This window comes from Poecilia mexicana, unplaced genomic scaffold, assembly GCF_051168715.1.
Source record: "Poecilia mexicana isolate PSO_F unplaced genomic scaffold, ASM5116871v1 scaffold_3, whole genome shotgun sequence".
Taxonomy (NCBI): Eukaryota; Metazoa; Chordata; class Actinopteri; order Cyprinodontiformes; family Poeciliidae; genus Poecilia; species Poecilia mexicana.
Window position 1 is genome coordinate 14,611,628 of NW_028263372.1, and position 20,133 is coordinate 14,631,760.

At 39.7% G+C, this 20,133-nt stretch overlaps 1 protein-coding gene across 1 annotated transcript; it reads right to left on the bottom strand.

The window, feature by feature from the left end:
* Positions 1-11,818: 11,818 nt before the first annotated feature.
* On the bottom strand, positions 11,819-15,695 carry psmd14 (proteasome 26S subunit, non-ATPase 14). Its single transcript, XM_014981937.2, has 11 exons — positions 15,536-15,695; positions 14,775-14,830; positions 14,490-14,561; positions 14,264-14,383; positions 13,463-13,533; positions 13,104-13,254; positions 12,903-13,010; positions 12,680-12,754; positions 12,472-12,597; positions 12,194-12,256; positions 11,819-11,993 (listed from the first exon to the last, which is right to left on the bottom strand). Exons 2-11 carry the CDS (start codon positions 14,820-14,822, stop codon positions 11,895-11,897), a joined length of 933 nt encoding a protein of 310 aa, XP_014837423.1. The 5' UTR covers positions 14,823-14,830; positions 15,536-15,695; the 3' UTR covers positions 11,819-11,894.
* Between the last annotated feature and the right edge of the window lie 4,438 nt (positions 15,696-20,133).

Consider the following 20,133-nt stretch of genomic DNA (forward strand, 5'->3'; position numbering starts at 1 on the left):
GAGCGTGAATACTAAACCCAACACACTGCAGAGAAGCGAGACACAATATCTAAGCCGCAGCCCAGAGGCATACAGTTTTTGTCTGCTAATTAGCTTTTTGCACTTCCTTATTTATTTTCCTAACGTCCAAATAAGCAGAAAATGTAAATGTTCTTGGTTTATTTATTCTGACAAAGAGATAGGTATTATGTAAAACATTTGTACATGAAAGATAGTTAAAAAAGATACAATTCGAACTCTGTTTTAAAGGTTTACGTGGTTCTAATGGTCTTTACTCTTCAGTAGCTGGACAGGAAGAAGAACAGAGAGTGAAGAGGAGAACATGGAGTAAATGACCGAGGGCCAGGAGTCGAACAACTGTGTTGAGAGCAGCAGTCTCGACATATTATGTGTCTGCTCTACCACTGAGCCACTCTGTCACTCCATCACTGAGCCAACGAAAGATTTAATCAGCCCGTATTTCTTGCTGAACAGAGCAGCCTATTCCAGCCATGAAGCAGCCTACTTGTTTGGTATTGACCGTATATGAATAAGGCCGAAGGACGATGAAATTAGCTGTCGAAGTGCTGAAGCCAGGAAAACCTTGCTCGAGGCTGTATCATGGGCAGCAATCTTATAAACGCCGCCGGTGATGTGATCCGTCGTAATTATAGCTACCTTAATTGACGTCAGGCAATAAGGAGCAATCTAAGCCACAAGGGCACCTGTTGTCACAGACGGGAGTCCGTGGTCCACGGCCTCTCTGACCTTTCTCCATCCCGATCCAGGAGTAACACCTCTTCTGTTTGGCTCTGTGAACACAGAAACACTCCCTCCTCCACCCCAGACAGCTGCGTACCTCCAGACCAGTCACAGTTTACACTTCCAGGAGTCAAAAACCTCCCATTAGCTGTTCTGCAAGCTGCCGGATGGCACCTTGTCATGACTTTCTCTCTCTCTCTCTCTCTCTTCCCGTCTCAGCCGTGAAAACCTGGCCTGTCCTTTTACATCCTCGCATCGGGTGCAAATGAGCCTGACCTTTGCAATGTCAACATGTGTTTGCTGCGGGAGACTTGATCAAAAGTAACTCAGTGAAAGAGGGCCTTTCTAACCTGTGCCCTCAAGCATGCAGATTGGGCGCAGTGGATCTGACAAGCTGCCTTTTTCCCGCAGACTGAACAAGCAGTTTTAATAAAGCCAAATTAAAAGCAGAGGAAGCATGTGTGCATCTTGTTTACTCTTGTTTGTGTGGCAAAACAAGCTCGGTTTCCTGCATGGCTCCACAGAACACCGTTTTAACTTTTATACCTGTCACAGCCAAGACTGTTTTTACTGTTAATTTATTATTTTGTGTCTAATTACTGAACTCCTCATGCGGACAGCTGACGTTTTCACACGTTCAGGGAACATTTCCAAAAGACTCACTGTAAGCTCCAAAGCCAGTCGTCTCCGACTTTTCATTCCATCTATGACTGTGTGTTTTCGATGTGCACTGGTGAGTCACCCCTTTGCCAGAACCAGCCTGCCGCTGACTCCAAGAGGAGTTTGTCCTCACAAGGTCCTGCAGGAAGCAGACAGGCAGACAGACAGAGTGTTTTTTTTGTGAATTAGTGGATGTTTTGCTGGCCTTCGTAAAAAGTTCCTGGCCATTAACCCCTTAAAAGTTCTCTAATTTGACATGGAAGTTTGCAACCCGCCACAAACTGGACGTAAGATTGAATCTGTGCACACAGATTATTTCCAGAGCACTTTTAGTCTGGCACTGCAACTGCTCTGCAGAGAAAATGAGGACCTTTTCCTGTAATATTTGAGAACGCTGACAAAAAAAAAAAAAAAAACATGTTCCTAGTCAAGTTGTTTTTCCGAGATTGTTGTACGATAGATTTGCTATATCACGTGTTAGGACAGAGCTTTCCTGCAGGCAACATCTGTTGCATAAATCACACCCACTGGTGAGCAGGACTCCAAATAAAGACCTGAGTGAAGTTTAAAAAATAAACAAAAATTAAAAAGAAGCACTGAAACCTCCTATTTCTCTTGTTTTTCTCATTGTCTGACCTTCCCCCATTATAGTCGTAGCATAAAGATTAGCTTAACGTCAAAGCGAGGATCCTCAGGGCAGTGTTTATGTGCCGACGGCTCCCAAGCATAATTATTCTGCTTCCCATATAAAACACAGCTGGACTGTGATGAAGCAAACATATTTTCCAAAGTTGTGAGAGGAAATGTCATTAAACGTGTGTACCTAGGAGTAGGTATCACTGTTACTCACTCATTCCCGTCTGGACAGCACAGAGGTGCCGGGTCACGTGACGCTGTTTGAACAAGTCGTCCCATGTGGTGGGAAAACTGTTTTTGTCAGATGTGACTGTGATGGGAAGATAAAAGAAGAGAGAGAAACGTGACGGCTTTACGATGTGGCTCGCAGGGAAGGACGCAAGTGGTCGTGTACAGACCTCTCTTGGACACGCACACACACACACGTGCAGTCAGACGCATTCACCAACAAAGTCACGAACAGGGATGTGCAGACACCTCTGCAAACATAGCCAGAAAATTATATTTGCTTTCCTCCAACACATCCGTGCCGCATCTTTTAAATGAAACTTCAAGCTTTGGTCATATTTACCACATCAGTAAATTTGTATTTGAGATGTTATTTTGTTTGTTTGTTTGTTTTTCTGTCTTTAAGTTACTGCTTTTTGATGAAAATGAGCAAAAAAAGAAGTCTGTTGGAATGAAGACAAAGACGGTTTGGAAGTCGAGGAGCCGTGGATGAACAGGCGGCTGTAGTTTATGACTGAAGCACGGCTCACAGTTCACACCCAGGCAATAATTGCACCTGCGGCTAACGGGTCGGACATAGTTGCACCTCTTCGAATTTGATAAGGTCATGGCGATGAGTGAGTTATCTCCTGCATCCACAGAGAGGCATTTAGAGGGGCAGAAATATGACAAAATTTTATCCCAGCAAAACAAATTTCAGTTTTGTTTGTCGCATAAAATACATTTCTACTTTACCTTTCAAATATTTTATAACTCTGTCGTAAATTCACTGAGCAAAACGAGAAAGGTGACTTAATAACTCCGCTTTAAAGAGGCTATGATGCGTGTTGAATGCAGTCATTTTTAATCACACAAATTCTTTATTCTACTGCACGTCGAATAAAAAAACGTGAACGTAAATAAGCATATGAAAAGGAAAAAAAATGTGCTTGAGATAGAGGTTCTCAAGGCTGTTTCATTGGATAAATTAATCAACAAAATACCATAAAACTCTTCAAATATTCAAAATCTTGGAGGCTGAACTCCAGATGGAAAGTTACATTCACATTTTTCATATTTTCTTTTCTTAACCGTCGTTGGCTAAAACACAGTCTAATGTCAAACTGCAGCCCTCATCAAACCTAATCGGGATTGTTTTGCTCTTCTTCCCTATATATTGGGGATTGTATTAACTACGCAGCACTCAAAACAAATAAAACACAAGCAATTTGTCCATTCATTATGTATGTATGTATATAAACAAATAAAGATTTTAAATCAAAAACCGGTTGAGGAAAGTGGCAGTAGCAGCAGTGCACTGCAGCAGCATCGTCTCAGAATAATTTCATGTGGGTGAGGAAGGATGTTGTTCCCCTTCATTAAGTATTATCCCTTGTTTTGTAATCCTCCTCCCCACCACCACCACCACTCCCTGCCTCCTCTTTCCTTTTTTGGTCTCGGCCGTCTCTCTGGTCTCCATTTGGCTCCATGTGAGCCCGGCAGCAGCCTCCCCTTTTTTAGACCATTTGCCACAGTGCTGTTTTCTGAAGGAAATGCCGGAATGTCTCACCGGCAGTGCTGCACACTTTAACCCTCAACATAATACCCTTACAGTGTGTTTTCTATTTAAACAGCAACGTTGAATGATTTTCCGAAGAGAATTACAAGAAATATAAGGTGTAAATATGTTTCTGACAGTAATTTCTGTTGCTCCAGGTGGGCTGTGACTCACATGCAGGGAGCTTCAGCTCGACAGAATCGCAGCGAAGCGGCGAGAGGGTGAGTCACGGTCTGTGGACGGGCGCAGTGACAGATCTTCTTGCATTATTTCCCAGCAGAAACTCTCTCTCTGCATGGAGAAACCATTTGGAAGAGCTTGGACGGAGCAAGCTTTAAAGGAAAAAAAACAAAAAACTTTTGGAAGAGAAATTACGTACAGTACAGCCAGAGAAATTAGTGGTGTCCACTCAGTAGTGCCAGTAAACTCTTAATTCCTCATCTGGGGAATTGCTTACAAGAAAATGTAACGCACACACACACAAAAAGACACCGTATAAACTTTAGAAGATCTGGGAACTTTAAAATAATTCGTGCTCCACAGCCACTGCAGCATTTTTTAAAAAGCTCTTCGGAAGACAAACTGCAAATCATCATCTTGCCCTGCAGCTTTCACCAGATGATGAGGTCAAACATCTCTGTTTTGGATGTCTCTTTCCAGTCCTTGCCTCCTGTAATTACACACTTTGGTTTACCCTGCAGGGATCCAGCAGGTGACGTCAGGCCGACCATCAGCCAGTTGCTTGTTTAAAAGGATGAGCTGGATCGTCACCATGTGTGCACATGTTCCTCCAAATGATATGACCCGTTGTTTATATGATTCACTGGGAAAAGGGACATGAAAGTGCACAGCAAAGGTAAAGCAAGTTTGATTTCAGGCATATAATCTTTGTTTCAAACTCAGTGTCAGGCAGAAATGTACGTGCACACACACACACACACACACACACAGACGCAGGACATCCAGCTTGAACCGAAGTTCAACCAAACGCTGCAGAAATGATTACAGTGCAGTTTATAAATGACGCCTGCGGCTGCTGAAGTGACGGTTTTTGCGGGGAGGTGTTGTGTAAGTTTGGGTTTGTTGTGGAGATGTTGTGGCCGGGTTTGAGCCAAAAAAAACAGAAAAAAAAAAAAAAGATTTGGGCGTTGCTGAGGTGAAATCACTGGGAACACAGTCTGAGAAATCTACAGGAACAGGAAGATGAACTTTGGTTTCTTTAGGTTTTATTTTTAAAAATTAAAGCTCATAGCAATGTGTTTAAGGGATCCAATTTTAAAAGAGAAAAACAATTTAAGAATCAGGAAATTGTCTGATGACAAAGTCCATTTTAATTTCAGTGACCTATTTGAATTCAAAAGCCTCAGAGGAATCACTTCTGGCTCTGTGTGTAGTTTTTACTCGTAAACCCAGAACTGAATGTTTTAAGACTCAACATCCATCATTTATTTTTTTAAGGAATGACATTGTTTAGATGTCCCACATTTCTGTGTCAACAGAAGGAAATAGGTGTGCAACAACTACAAAACCCAGAGCAGAGACTGGCACCAAAAGCTTTGACGGACAGAGACGTGAGGAAACAATCATTGGTGCATTTTGTGCATACACAAGAGAGTTTAAAGGGTCGAAACCTTTGAGCACTTTCTATGTGAGTCTCAAACATTTAGAAGTGAAAATCGTGACACGCTTCCATGTTTTTTCACCATCCTTTGTACATCAGGCTAAAAAGAACCAAAATGCAACTCGGGCCGATGATGCCTCGACAACGGATCTGAACAAAATTCACTTTCAGTCAATTTAAACTCAGCATAGATAAAGATACTAACATGATTATTGAAAGGAGCAGAGAAAATAACAATAGGTACTCCTGTCCAGCTGTCTAAGATAAATGTACTCACTCATAATCTGAATATCTCTTTTGTTTATGCTCGAGCAAAATCCTGGCTTGACATTATCATGTTCTCGCTGTAAACATTCTTTTTTCATTTTACTGGAAGCAACAGCGAAGGAGCTGTAGATCAAACTAAATTACCAGATTCATGTTTTAACAGCTGCTGGGAGCTCTGCAAGGCGGTTCTCAGCCACCTACGTGTTTAGGGTTGATGGATTTTCTTTCTTTTCTTCTTTGTGTTTTTTTATCATTTTCCTGGAAAAACAAATAGCTCGGTCTGTTTCTTTTGCATACAGCGAGTCAAATATAATGTTTATTTGGCATAAACATTTGTGCTAAAAAAGAAAATTCTCCAAAGCCTGATTTGCAAAGCTGGACTTCTTCCTTCACCTAAACATTCAAGGGGCAAGAGGTGAAGACCCAGAGTTGTTTGTGCCTGACGTGTGTTATTGACTGAAATATCACAGTCCCAGACAGTGATTCTCTGCAGACTAGACCCAAAGAACAGCACCTCTCTCTTTTGTGGTCCGGCTCGGAGCGACCCTCCTACCTCTGCAAACGCAGCCGGTCTGACTTTTGCGCACACACACACACACCCACTCACTTCATCCACAGAGTGCCTCTCTGCTGCGGTGGAAAGTGACTTCATCATTCCAGCGCCACTGAGTAACGTTAAATAGAGAGGTGGAAACCATGCCTTTTGATTTAAGTACCGCAGCACTACAACACGACATTCAGATGGGGGGAACGGATACTGGCAGTGCTTACTTACAGAACAAACACTCAAGAAGCTGGCAAAAAAAATAAAAAAGAACGTCAATGCCAGTCTCTAGAAGTGGTCCAAAAATCCTGCATGAGTGAAGCAATGAGTAGTTGCTGGATGTGTTTTTTTTTTTTTGTGTACTTTTTCTTAACCATACCATTTTCTTCTATCAGTTCCCCATCTGAGGCACCTTTAAGCAAACACTCTAACGGCCGTGAGCCAATCCTCAATTTGTTTGTCAGCTTCTGAAGATTAGTTTCTATGGAGTTCTTGTGCTTACTCGATTGAAATCATATGGCTTTATTACATAACACAGAGAGGGGATGGTGTGCAGCGCAACTTGACGGGGCGAAAGCCTCCCAGTGCAGATTCCAGCGAACCTGTCTCAGTCTTCAAGAAAACTCAAACTGGGATGGAAATCCGTTCTTCGTTCTGACAAACGTCCCTTTGAGAAGGAACTGGTAAAATTAAACACAAAGGACTAATCAAAACCCTGGGAAAGCTCAAAGCCTCTGATTGAAAATCTGTAGGATGACAGAAATCCTACAGATGACAAAAATTCTTCCTTGCTTTGCCTTCATGAACTACAAAAAAATTTTCTTTGACTAAATAAAACAAAATGATTCCAAAAAATGCCCTTAAAGGGGCAGCATTACATATTTTCCAGGCACATAGTGCCATTTTCTAGCACAATCAAGCAATCACGTTGTTATAAAAATGTTATCTATATTAAATGACGTAAAATAAACTTGACTTCATTCTACAAATTGAGCCTCTGTCTCTTTAAAAACTCTGAAACTCCGCCTTCAGGAAGTCATCACAACATTGCTCCTCTATTAACCCTTTTGACAACGTTTTTTTTACCGGCACTGGTCTGCGAAACAGCTTGAGCTCAGCAGATGAGCACTTCCACCGGGTGTTTGCTAATTGCTGCTGGCTAGTCTGAAGGAGCTGAGCGGGGAAGTCGCGAGGGAGGGCTGCACCGTAACGCGGAAGCTCGGAAACTTGGAAACCGCAGATCCGAGGAGGAGCTTCGTCCATGAGGGTGGTGCTAGGCTGGGGTGAACCCCAGCCGTTTTTGCACAGCTGAATGGTTGCCATGGAGATTAAAAGATTTCTCAAACATGCAACAAAAAAAAATTCAAGGCAACACCAGGTATGTTTTTGATGAGGTAAAGCTTACAAAAAAAAAAGAAGTAGATTTTACATAACACTGCCCCTTTAAAGACTTCTGATTCTTCGGCATGTTTTCTAGCTGATGCTGATTGAAAAGTAACCATTAATTCATAATGGCATTGTATAGCAGCTGGTACCATTTATCTCGTGCTGCATGAAGCGGTTATTGGCAGAAAACACTATAAACCACAGTTGGACTAAGCTAAATGATGTAAGAGTACAAATTGTTTATTTCTTGGCGGAAACGATGTGCCGAGCAGGCAATTTCGCTTTGCAGGTTAAGAACTCTGGCCGATGAAGCCGGAGGTTCTCAAACCGAGTCTAATCTCTGAACTGATACAACACAGCTGTCCGTCATTAAGCCCGCGGTGTTTATGTTCGCTTTGGCACGGACAAAGTTACCGGGCGGTGAGGTTGAATAAAGCGGCATATTAAGATTACAAAGATTGATGGGGTTATTACTGGTCCAGAGAAACACTCCTCCAGATGTTCCGAGTGCAGCATGTGCAGAAACGAGGCACAAATTGTCAACTTAATCCCAAAGGCACAGCAGTTTCTTAGAAAGTGAAATGTAAGGGGAGGCAACCAAAAATGACATTTAAAGCGCCGTCTTATACTTTTTGTGTTGGAACTGATTGTTTGAAGAAATGCCCGGTGTTCTTGTTGGAATCTAACTGTTTCTTGTGTCTGATTTTCTTGGTGCTTTTCGCCGCGGCAGAAGGAAAAGCGAGAAATGAACAAAGATGTAATAAAAAATTTTAAAAATCAACAAAAAAAATCCATGCTGTCCGTGGGGATCGGACATTACCTGATCTCACTCACTGCGTCTTATCTGTAAGGAATTTTAAACAAACCACTGGAGCGATGATCAACTAATCCTGTTATTTATGTAGCTTCCCACATTTTTACAGCACTTTAGGCTCAGATCAGTGAAAGCAGATCCAAACTCTGTCATCCTCTGCATTCCATCCGCCGAGGCGGGGCAGCGTGTTGTTGCGTACTCGGCCTTGGCCTCCAGGGAGTGATCTGTCCTCCTGAACCACACCAAAACAAACCACCAGCGTTTATTAAAGCCTCGGTCTCGTTTCCAGCTCATCCTCTTGAGTGTATCGTCTAATCAAAGCAAGTAGGAAAGTCCGCTTTCAAGAAAGTTGGGCCGCATAGAAATAGAAGGGGAGAAAACGTTTAATTTAGAGGAAAAAAACTTTTGTGAAAACACCTGGAACCCTTCTTCTCATTAAAAACAGAAAGAGGAGCCACACACCGCTGAATCTTGTGCCACACCAAACTTTTGTTATGTTATGTTTTTAGCTACTGCTGCTCTGAAATCAGGACTGCTTTCGACGATCTCTCTCTCTGCGAGGCGTCCCCAAAAATAAAATATGTCTGAAAATGTATGCGTATCAATGGAGACAGGATGACGATTCAGCACTTCAGAGAACAAAGCATCGACATGTTACAAGCGACTTTGACTTTTTGAGAGAAAAATGTCGAATATAAACGCTGCTTCAAAATCCTTCAAAGTTGGTTTTCCCATATTGTGTGACGCAAAGCTGTTGAGCTTCGAAAATGGTTTCAGATTATTAAAAAAAAAAAAAAAAAAAAGGCTGCATGTTAAAGTAATTATGTTTGGGCACACTTCATCTGGGTGGTGAGAGTCAGCGACCAAACTAAATTTAAAGGATAAAATGCTCTAAAATTGTGTTTTAAGTTTCAAAGTTTAGACTAAATAAATCATTAAAATATTTACAACCAGTTTAGTTATCATGAAAAAGCCTCTTGTCCTGCAACTCTGACCGTAACTGGATTTGATCTAATCTGACTGTTCAAGTTGATTACTGGATGTAATAAATTCAAACTAAATTAATTTGAATTCCGATTTAGCATTTTTAGTCTTTTTTTTTTTTTTGTACCAGTTTTACTTGTAGAACCTTTTGAAAAGTATATTTTCTCTCATTTTCTTTCCTTTCATTTTCATTCAAGTTCTAAATCGTCTCACTCTCCGGGCTGAGAATGGAAAAACAGCAGTTTCCTTCTGGGAGGGCTGGAGAAATCTTGCTTAGAAATACTTATGTAACTTGAAGCCCTCTCCTCCCCCAATTAGGAGGGGTAAGTCTGTCCTAGCTGTCTGGTTTGTAAATACTGGAAAGACAGGAGGGGGAACATGTGCTTCATGTTCTTTGTCCACAAATAGTTACTGGAATAAAAGCTGGGATCCTATTTTTTTTCTAACTTAAAAAAGTAAGAGGGATAAAAGCCGTTCAACAGCACTCCCACTACGAGAAGCTCAAACTAACGTTTTAAATAGCTTATCGATGGAAATTTAAAAAAAACAACCTTTTCCTACGTTGCCCTGTGATGCTGAAAAATCACATCCATCTTCATTTTCAGCTTTTTGTCATCTTACGGTTTTAGGTCACAGCTAACAAGTATTTGGAAAAACCTGCTGCCACCACCGGGTTTCAATCTTGCTGTTCTTTTGATGATACCAGGCGATTGTTGTGTTAAACCTTCCCGGTTAGGTTAGTTGGCCAAAACCTCAATTTTACTTTTATCGGACACAATCCCAGTTTAAGCCAGGCTTGGATATTATTTTGGAAGAAAATGATGCCGTCTGTTAATCCTATTTAGTCGAGAAGACGACTGAATAAATGTTTTTAGATGGTCCTGAACAGTTTTTGTTTTTTGTGATTGTATAGAATAGATCAGACAAAGAGTAAAGAATTTATACATTTTCTTTTTTTCCACTTACGCTGCAATCAGCACACTTCCTCTTTAATACCCAGTAGGATCATTTCTGCCCATCTTCACTAGAATCCCATCTGCAAACATCAGCTAAATCAAAAGACAGTATGACATTTCAACTTCTCTGATCAGTGTTTTTTTTTTTTTTTTAAAGCAGATTGAGTAAGAAATTCTGACATTTCGTCTTTGCACTTTTATGTCATGTCTGAGAAGAGAACGAATGCAGCTAGAGAAAAATCCCCAGCAGTGTCTGAATCCAGTGGATTCAGAGTAAAGAGCACATCTTCACTGTGTCACTGGCAAAGTGACTTGTTCTGTTTTAAAATTGTACTAAACAATACAAAACAGGCAAAACTACAAAACACATTGTCTCCAGGTACACTGCAGCTGCATGATACATAACTACTATGGGCCCAGTTATTATATGCAAGTCTGATGACACCATTTTAGTTCTAAAATGACAATACTTTCATTGAAAAGACTTTTAAAGTTCAGTTAAATTAAATGCATCATCTTTAGGTTTTCATATAAGCTCAAACAACAAACAGTAAATATAGACTAGATCATTATACACAAATTCCTGTCAAAGTCCATAAACTATTTAAATGTTTATTGCTCAAATTGATGCAAGTTTGTTTCAAATCATGTTTGCAAGTTTTTAAAACTTTTTTGATTCTAGGTAACACAGGTTAACCCAACATAATGCATTATGTCCCATTAGGTCAGCCAGAGCATTACTTTTTGAAATGAATGTTCACTTTCTTAAAATCTAGATGGTTTAAATTGAGAAATAGTATTATTTGTTAGATTAGAATGACAGAGGAAACCGTGAACGTCACACTTATGCAATAAACCACAGGTTTTATTATACAAATGATTCCATATTGATCTGACTTTTTACATCCGACTCTGTAATAGGCTACTTTTCACCATCTAGTGGTTGGCAAGAGAATTACATCAACGTTGAGACGTAAACGAATATTTCTGCAATAGTTTGGCTCAATGCAGTTTGGTTGATATTAAAAACAACTTAATATATTATTGCTTATTAAGCTAAACAACAACAAAAAAGTCAGTACAGGAAAATCGCAACACGTCCATCTAACAGTGTCTGGAGCCTTCTGGAAGAAATGCCTCAACTTTTTCATGCAAACTGCATCACCTCAGCTACGCGGTACGTTTTATTGGTTTGTCAAGGGGTCATTTTGTGTTTTTCACCATTTATTAATCTTTCGATGCTTCTTCTTATGATTGCAATTTTCTTGCACAAAATGTAATAGAAATAATACATTGTCTGTTCTTTTAAAATATATTAATATCTCTGTATGTTTCTAACCTTTTTTGCACTATTGACATTTCGCGATTGATTGATTGAATAAGTGTCAGAAAATAACCTGCAAAAATCTTCGGAAGGCAGAAGTAATAAAGATTGACAAAGCAGTATTTCATACATACATTTATTTTATATAAAAGAAAACAATGGTTGTAATATTAACAGTTATACACACAGGGATCCATCACTGGAAAACTACGGTGTCCAGCATGGCGGCTAGGCACTGAACGATGTTGGAGGTCATTAAAACATCTACGTGCTCCTCCAGGTGTCTCTTTGGATCCTGAGAGAAGAAATGATGATGATGATGTTTTTACTAAATGCATATTATAACAGGACTCATCAGCTCCATAAACATGCAACATTACTAAGAAAGCAAGTTGACGTATGAGCAATAAGTCAGCTTTAAAATTAATGATATTTTTGGGGGTTTTTTTACGCTTAAAAAAAAAAAAAGAGGGAAAAAAAGAAATAAATCAGTACCTGTTTTCCAACATTCTTGATAGCCAGCTGCTCCGGGGTCATTTTATCTTCCTCTTCAACAGCCTTAGGAAAAACAGTTTATTTTATTCCAAGTAAAACACCTTCCAGCTTATTTTACTGTGTCATCAAAAAAAAAAAGGTACTAACTTATTTAGCACAATATTTTAAAATCAAAATGACCTCTTATTTAGTTAGAAATATTTCTAAATGGCGAGCCATCCTCTAACAGGCTCAATCAAACGTTGTCGTGTTGTAAACCGACAGGGTTCAGGTTCTACCTTATTGTAGTTCTTTGCCAGCTCCAGCATTTCTTTGACGATCGTCTCATTGAGCTTGCAGTGCTCACTGTAGTCCTGCAGAGTCAGGCCCTCCATCCAGCTCTTTTTATGCAGGTTCAGCAGCATCTGAAAAATTCATAGAATGAATCACGTTTTACAAGAAACAAACATAAAACTAGATGGGGGTCTTAAAATATGAACTTCAAACCTTTTGCTCCAGCTCATTCTTTCTGTAATTGATGGTGATGGAGTAATAGTGTCTGTTAAGTCCATGAATCAAGGCCTAAAAGAGAGTAAAACAGATTATTAAGTACAATAAACATACAGATTTATACCGACTATCAGGAAAGGTCACAGGAAAACACAAGAAAAAGAAAAGTTTAAACGTGGAATTTTAAAATTGCCCCGTTTTATTCTAATGTAAAAGTTACCTGGATTGACGGCTTGTTGAGATGACCCAGGTTGGATGTGGTTTGCCTCGGTTCATGACCCAGAACCATCATGTTGGCATTAATCAGTCTGAAGGCATCAATAACCACCTGAAGGACACAGTGGCAGAAAAAAAAATATCAGCTTTCCTAAATAATTCAAACTTTGATGGAGTGATTTAACTTGGGGGTTCCAGTGCCCACCTTTCCTTTGACGCTCTGAATGGGATCGACTACCACGGCGACGGCTCGCTCTGACAGCGCCTCGAAGCTCTGCTGTGTGTTGATGTCCACACCCGACAGCCAGCAGCCAAAACCAGGGTGACTGTGGTACCATCCTACAACCATCTCTGGTCTGAAGAAAACAAGCAACAACTTTTTAATGTTTGGATTTTCTTAAAATTAAAAAAAAATTTAAAAAAATTACATATATATATATATATATATATATAAAATCCTTCTTCAATTAGCTTTTAAGTAAAATTAAATTATGTAAAAACAAGTGTGGGACTTTGAGATCTCTTCTTTAACAAATTCAAAATGCTGGTCTTGTTGAGTCGTACCTGCCCGTCTGCTTCAACATGTCCAACATCTTAGCCTGGAAGACGGGGTCCACAGCTTCTACACTCACTCCCTGTGAGACACACACTGCTTAGTGAAAATGAACAACTACAACAACGACGACGAGACCCAACGATTCCAAACGACTTGAAAACTAGAAATTTATGAAAATGAACCAGCAATTTTGAATCCTGGCACAACAATGGTGAATTCTTCAACGATGGTGTTATCAGGAGAATAAATGAAGATTTGGAGGGGAAGCAAAAATAAAACTGTGCGATATCCTTTAATAATAATAAAAAAAAAAAACAATGTTGGAAATTGCAAAACCACTCCTAGGTGAATTAATGTTTTCTTTCCAGCCTGGTATGCTTACTGCTCATTAACCTAATTGCAATAATATATGACTGAGGCAACTAGCGATGACAGTTTCATCGTTTTTACAGGACCTCCTATGAATCCAGGTGTGTCTGAAAAGCTGTTGCAGCAATATGAGAAATGCACCATGCAAGATTGCAATATTAGCTATTTTTAGATATAATGATGTTTTTCCCCTTCAAATTTTTAAGAAAAGTTGCAACCGCTTTCTAACAAATTTGTGTGTACAGAGAATTCTCCCCCAACTTCAGTGTGCAGCAATAACTGTGTGTGTGTGTGTGTGTGTGTGTGTGTGTGTGTGTGTGTGTGTGTGTGTGTGTGTGTGTGTGTGTGTGTGTGTCTGTGTTCAGGTAAGAACACACTTTTATTCTGACAAACACAAAATCTCCACAACATGCATTCTTGATTTTAGAGGGGATACGTACTGTTCCTGACTGAGGCATGGCAAACACATCGATCACTCGCACTGTGTAGTCGTCAACAAATTCTCCCAGCATCAGTCCCATGACCTCCATTGGCACACCGGCACGCCCGTGCTTCAACATCTGATGAGGAGGGACGGCAAAAAGTAAAAAGAAAAAAAGAAGATTTGAAAGGGTTGGGCTTCAGGTATATGACAGAGTTAGCTCTGATGATGAGTTATTTTATTACCTTAAGCAGGGCCAGAGAGGAGATGTACACCTGTTCTGCAGTGTCCACAGCAGGAGCATCTGTGGGGGGTCCCTGATGAAGCAAAGGATAAATCATTGTTACACACCATAACATTTCTGCGACTACATTGAAGTTTGTGTGCAAGGAAATACGGGAGGGGAAAAAAGGCTGAGAAGATGAGTTACATCAGTCTGAGCTTGAAATTCACAGAGAAATAACTTCACAATACAAAACTCAATCAAGCTCACTGGTTTTCTTTTATATACAAGGACATTTAAAATGTACCTGGCCAAGCCCTGGCATTCCACCCCCAAGCCTCAGCAGCCGGTCCATATTGAGATCTGTGAACACATTCCCAGAGTCTTACTATTAAACTCCAGCGGCAAATATTTTAATGAAAGCGCATTTTAATGTAATAATATATGTTTAAAATATTGTAAAGTAATAAAAATGAAATAAACAAATGGATAAGAAAAGGCTTTGAAGATCTGATAGTCATAAATGGCTTAGCAAGAATAAAGTGAGGGTTATTAACTAGATAAATATTATTAGGAGATTCTGTTTATATCGTAATTGGATGTTTGTGGTAGGAATTACACTTAAAATGTGATTAAGGCCGAGTGTTTATATTATGATTTTTCCTTTTTTCAGAAAACTTTCGCTTTGTTCTCATGAAGTGACAAAACAGAGAGAGAATTTAGTATGAGAAAGCAAAATAACACAGCTAATGCTAGGCTGATGTAGCCGACACTGCCTTGAAACGTAAACACTCAAATGAATATTAAACTATTCATAGACGCCATTTTATTTTTAACCATACTGAAAGTTGTCACATTTAGGGTGTAAAAAGTGATTATTAAACAAAACATAGACCTAAATTAGCTTGGTTGCTAAACACATTCGCGTTATGTTACCGTTAGCTAACTCATGCTAACTTAGCTTGCATGGCTTAAGCGACAGAAAACGAGCTTTTGTGTGAACGTCGCATGTACCCAAAGCTGTTAAAAAGTCTCTACGGAGCGTCTTCGGTGTACACCTGCTTTTACCTGCTGTCAGATGTTTCAGGCGTTTAGATGAATGTTGTTCAGCGTAAAGTCAGACCAAACCAGCGAGCTACAATGAATCAGCCAGAAACCAGAATAGTCTTTTTAGACAGAACTACTTCCGTCGCACGAAATTTACGTTCAGTGTTGACGCTCGTCTGGCGCATACAAAAATGAACCACTAGAGGGCGTCACGTTCATTGTTGCGGGTGACTCTCCTGCACTTATCTGACATCTCTGCCGTCAAATGACCTTATAAAAATGGAGATTTGGATATAAAGAGTCTTTGAGAAGCTTATGCAGACTATTGAAAATTAAATGGTTATATTTTACAATGTTTGTGAAGATGAAGATAAAAACAAACACAGTGATAAAACTAAGTGTTTACCTTATTGCAAATTAATTACTCTTGACATGTTACTGTCAACTTGAAAATTTGCTTTGAATGCATTTCATTGAATTAATCAATGAAATGCATTTTAATTTAATTATAGAGCTGTTTCAGAATTTTCATGCATTGACACAATTAACACCATTTTGGTTGTACTCATTCTGTATGAAACCTCTAAAGATGTTTTACTTAGCTGCTACTACTGCAAAAGTTAAAAATATGTGAAAATTTTTATATTAATAAGGGCAACAATACCTGTCTCACACAACTGCTTATCTTTGTAGATATTTTAGTGTATTCATACATGTTTTGGAAATGATCTCAACTGATTCATAATTGGAGAGCATGGCAGCAACATTATAGGGTTTGTTTTCCTTGGCCACTGAAATCTATGGTGACTCACACTGGGAGAGTTACAAGACACGAGACAAATTAATAGTGGGAAACGGTTGTTCTGGTGCCTGATGTTGTAGTTTGCAGTAATTTTATGTACTGTCACTAAGGAAACTTCTCAAACTGTACTTGAGTGTGAGTGGCAAATTCTGAATTAATCTGATGCTATTTTTTTTCTGTCCTGGGAAAAATACTCCCTCTTTACGGTAGTGAGTCTGCATGATGTTGATTGTCTACTTCTGGACTTGTGCTGTGATTCTGGAACAAACAAACAATAACTTCATGTCAAAAATGACCAACTTCCAGTTTCAGAAAACAATGAAATAATGAAAACAGCTGGGAATCTGGAACTGTGCTTGTTTATCACCTGTCAATTAAATTCAAATTAATTGAACTGAATTTATTTATGTAGTACAGATTCCCAACATAAGCACAACAAATAAAGTTAAGTCGATCTTGAACCACATGTTGTGCTACGGATCACTGGAAACCATTAGAAATAAGTTTGTCACCGTTTCTGACATTATAGGTCTCAATGATTTTGTCTTTATTTCCATTATTGGAGCCATTTAGATCTTTGAGTGATGGTTGTTTTTGTGTGTGTGAGAGCTCTTTTAGCTTACTCACTAAAACATCTCATAAATATCTTTTAGCTACAGTTATTTTAGACAGCTGTACGTGTTGTCGGAAAAGTTTAAGCGATTTTATGCTTGTACAGGTCTGGTTGGAATCAGTCCTGGGTATTCCAGGATGTGGCTGTCAAAATTAAACTCAGCCGTCCAAAAACTTTGGTGAATCACAGTTATGTCATGATGTGTCAAAAAGAGCAATTACCTCTTCTGAAGAGTGGTTACGTGAACCTTACCTCTCTGTTCCATCTTCTTATTTAGACTCCAGGGAAACAGACTTAATGTGACTCTGATCAAGATTTGCATTGAAAGCATAAACTGATTCAGTAAAAATAAAAATAAAAATGCTTAAATGGACTGAACTTATAAAGAACCCTTTCTATCATACTGACACCTCAAACGATTCATTTTGTTGCTTTACAGCAGACATGTTTGCCCATTTGCACTTAAAAAAACAACTAATTTCTGCATCAACATGGAACTTGAATACTTGCTACATGAACACGAGGAGGAAGCTGGAACCAAACCAACAACCTTCTGATTGCAAGAGTCCTACTCTACTTTAATTTACAATTCATTTATACAAACTGTAGATGTGGATCGGGTGATTTATAGGATTTAAAAAAACATTTCTTGATGTAAGATTTAAAGTTGTGTATTTCCATAAAAGCCTCAGTGTGCGATTATGACGTACACCTCCAGTTCGTTGTGACTTTTCCCCTGTTTCAGGCAGCTGCACTAGCGGCACCCAGAAGTGCGGCGTGTTCTTTTTCTGAGAAAAAGAAATGAAAGAAATCCTGTTTGACATTTTGTGCGCTTTCTCCCGTTTCAAGCAGCCATTTCATTATTCCCCGTGGGGCCACAAACTCCTGGCCAAACCAGAACAACTCCGGGGTTGTGAGAAAGCTTCGCCGTTTGAATTCACCCTCCTCGGTTGTCGTTGGTGGAGAAACATTTGCAAGCCTTCCACTCTGACACACGGCGGTGCCAGGCTGGCCAGCTGGCATTTTGAGAGGAATTTCAAACTTCCCTGTTTCTTTGATGAGTTTTGTAAGGAGCAGATAATCATCTGCATTCCTCAGCGACCCCCCGCCCCAACCTCCTCCCTGCCTCTCATACCTCAACACACTCCGCATTCTTAACCAGGATTTCCTTCCTTGTGCTGGCCTGAGACTACTTCTCTCTGGCCTCAGCAAGTCAGAGTGAATTCATCAGTCATATTATTTACACATTTTCACCTGTTGAGTATTTGCGTAAATTTATTATAAAATACATAAAGCTCACATAAACAATACATCTATTCAAGTTGACAACGCCCATACTGAAGCAGATTTTTTTTCAGTAGATGTACTTTGTGTTGCAGCTACTGTTGCTAATTGGAACCTGTCCAAACTGGAAACTAATTTCTTACTCTTTAAATCAGTCGTTTGTCTGGATAATTGATAAAGATGGAGAAACTAAAAAATAAAATAAAAAAAAAACCCTTCTCTGATTTGTGAAATTTCATTTCTGTAAAATAAAATGTAATCTGCGACCTGCGCAGTCGGCGTCCAGGGGTTATTAACCCACCTGGCTGGGTAACAACAGGCACAGCGAGCCATCTGCAGCTGATCGTGCCGATAGGAATGATTGGACTTTTCAAGGTACATTAGAAGTCACTTGAAATGCAAAACCAGCATGAAACCTTAATCCTGTCTGCAGAGGAAATACAGGAGAGAAATCTGATGCTGTAAGAGCCTCCCTGCCACCCTGATAGGATTTGGATTTTTAGAGTTAACTCTCAAGAGTCCAACAGGACCAGATGATGGGGTGGCTGCTGTTTAGAGCTCCTAAAATGGTTTAAAAGTGAAAATAAGACAAAAGTGAAAAGCGAGATGTGCGGATAGGCAGCTCCGGTGTTGCATAATATGATAACATGCTCGGGTAATTTCCCTGCTGCATTTCAGGGTAAAAATGTCAAATCCATTTTCCAAACAAGTCTCAAATTTCTACAGTATTGGTGCAAAAGTTATTATTAGTACTGGTGCAAGCTGAATGTCTTTTAAGGCTTTTAAAATGGCAGATTTTTCTTTGTTTTTGTTTTTTTTACCCACCCATTTTCAGAGGAATGTTCTTTTTTGTTTCTTGAGCCCTTCAACCCTGACCCATGAACTATTCGAGCTCAAGAAAAATGCACCCAGACTCAAAAGATGAGTCGCTGTTTTGTAAACATCACACACAACTTAGCATGAGTTTTAAAATTTATCTCTAGGCGCCATGTTTCTAAGAGCCTGTCACAACAACACACGGATTGTTAGAATGCATTGCATTCCTTCAATGAAACAGAAGATAACCCAGTTTGATAGGGCGGGGCGGCGGGGGGTAGAGAGGGAGAGAATCACCGTCTTCGGCTACAAGACATGGCACAGACGGTTCACGGAGGAACACTTGACATAGTACAACATTCAGAACTCTAAAGTACCAAGTATCCCTTCGGTTCGGGTGCGTTTTATATGCTGGAATGATTCATAGGTCAGAGTTAAGTGGCTCAGAAATACATACAGCATCTCTAAAAAAGGTCAGGTACAAGAAAAGTGGGGCAAAAAAGCTGTTGACGACAATAGACAGACAATAGACAGACTTTGAAAGACCTTTCCAAAGCCTAAAGCATTTTTTTCTTTAAAAAAAAAAAGAATGACTTTGCATTTAGTTGAACATCAACCAAATGCATTTAGCTATCTGCAAGCTGTAAAGACAACTTGTTGAAAGCTCTGAATGAGCATCAAAATCGGGGAAAATAGGAAACTGAAGTGACTTTAGATGCGGCGTGGATGTTGGGGCCAGTCGGTTTAGCCGGAGTGTTTCAGAAACCACTGGTCTACTGGAAACTTTATGCATGTACCATTTCTCGACTTACAAGAAACGGTCCAAGAAAGAGACAGTTTGAGCTGAGCAGAGGCTGTGGGTGGAAATACCTCGTTGGTGTCAGGTGGTTGGAGATGATAGACAGGCAAAAGTATGTACAAAGAAAGCAGTGCACAAGGAATACAGTCTCTGAACACAACACGTCGAACCTTGAGAAAGATGGGCCATGTCACCAGAAGACCACAACAGGAGCCATCCCTGCCAACTATGAACAAGAACTTTAGGCTGCAAGTCCTACAGACTCACCTAAACTTGATGATAACAGACTGGAACATTTTGAGGTT

What these genes read in the sequence shown, in the direction of transcription:
- psmd14 (XM_014981937.2), bottom strand. Translation starts at nt 14,822, where the DNA reads ATGGACCGGCTGCTGAGGCTTGGGGGTGGAATGCCAGGGCTTGGCCAG. An exon ending in GAATGCCAGGGCTTGGCCAG is followed by an intron (nt 14,562 to 14,774) that starts GTACATTTTAAA and finishes TTGCTTCATCAG; the next exon opens with GGACCCCCCACAGATGCTCC. An exon ending in TGGCAAAGAACTACAATAAG is followed by an intron (nt 12,257 to 12,471) that starts GTAGAACCTGAA and finishes GTTTTTCCTAAG; the next exon opens with GCTGTTGAAGAGGAAGATAA.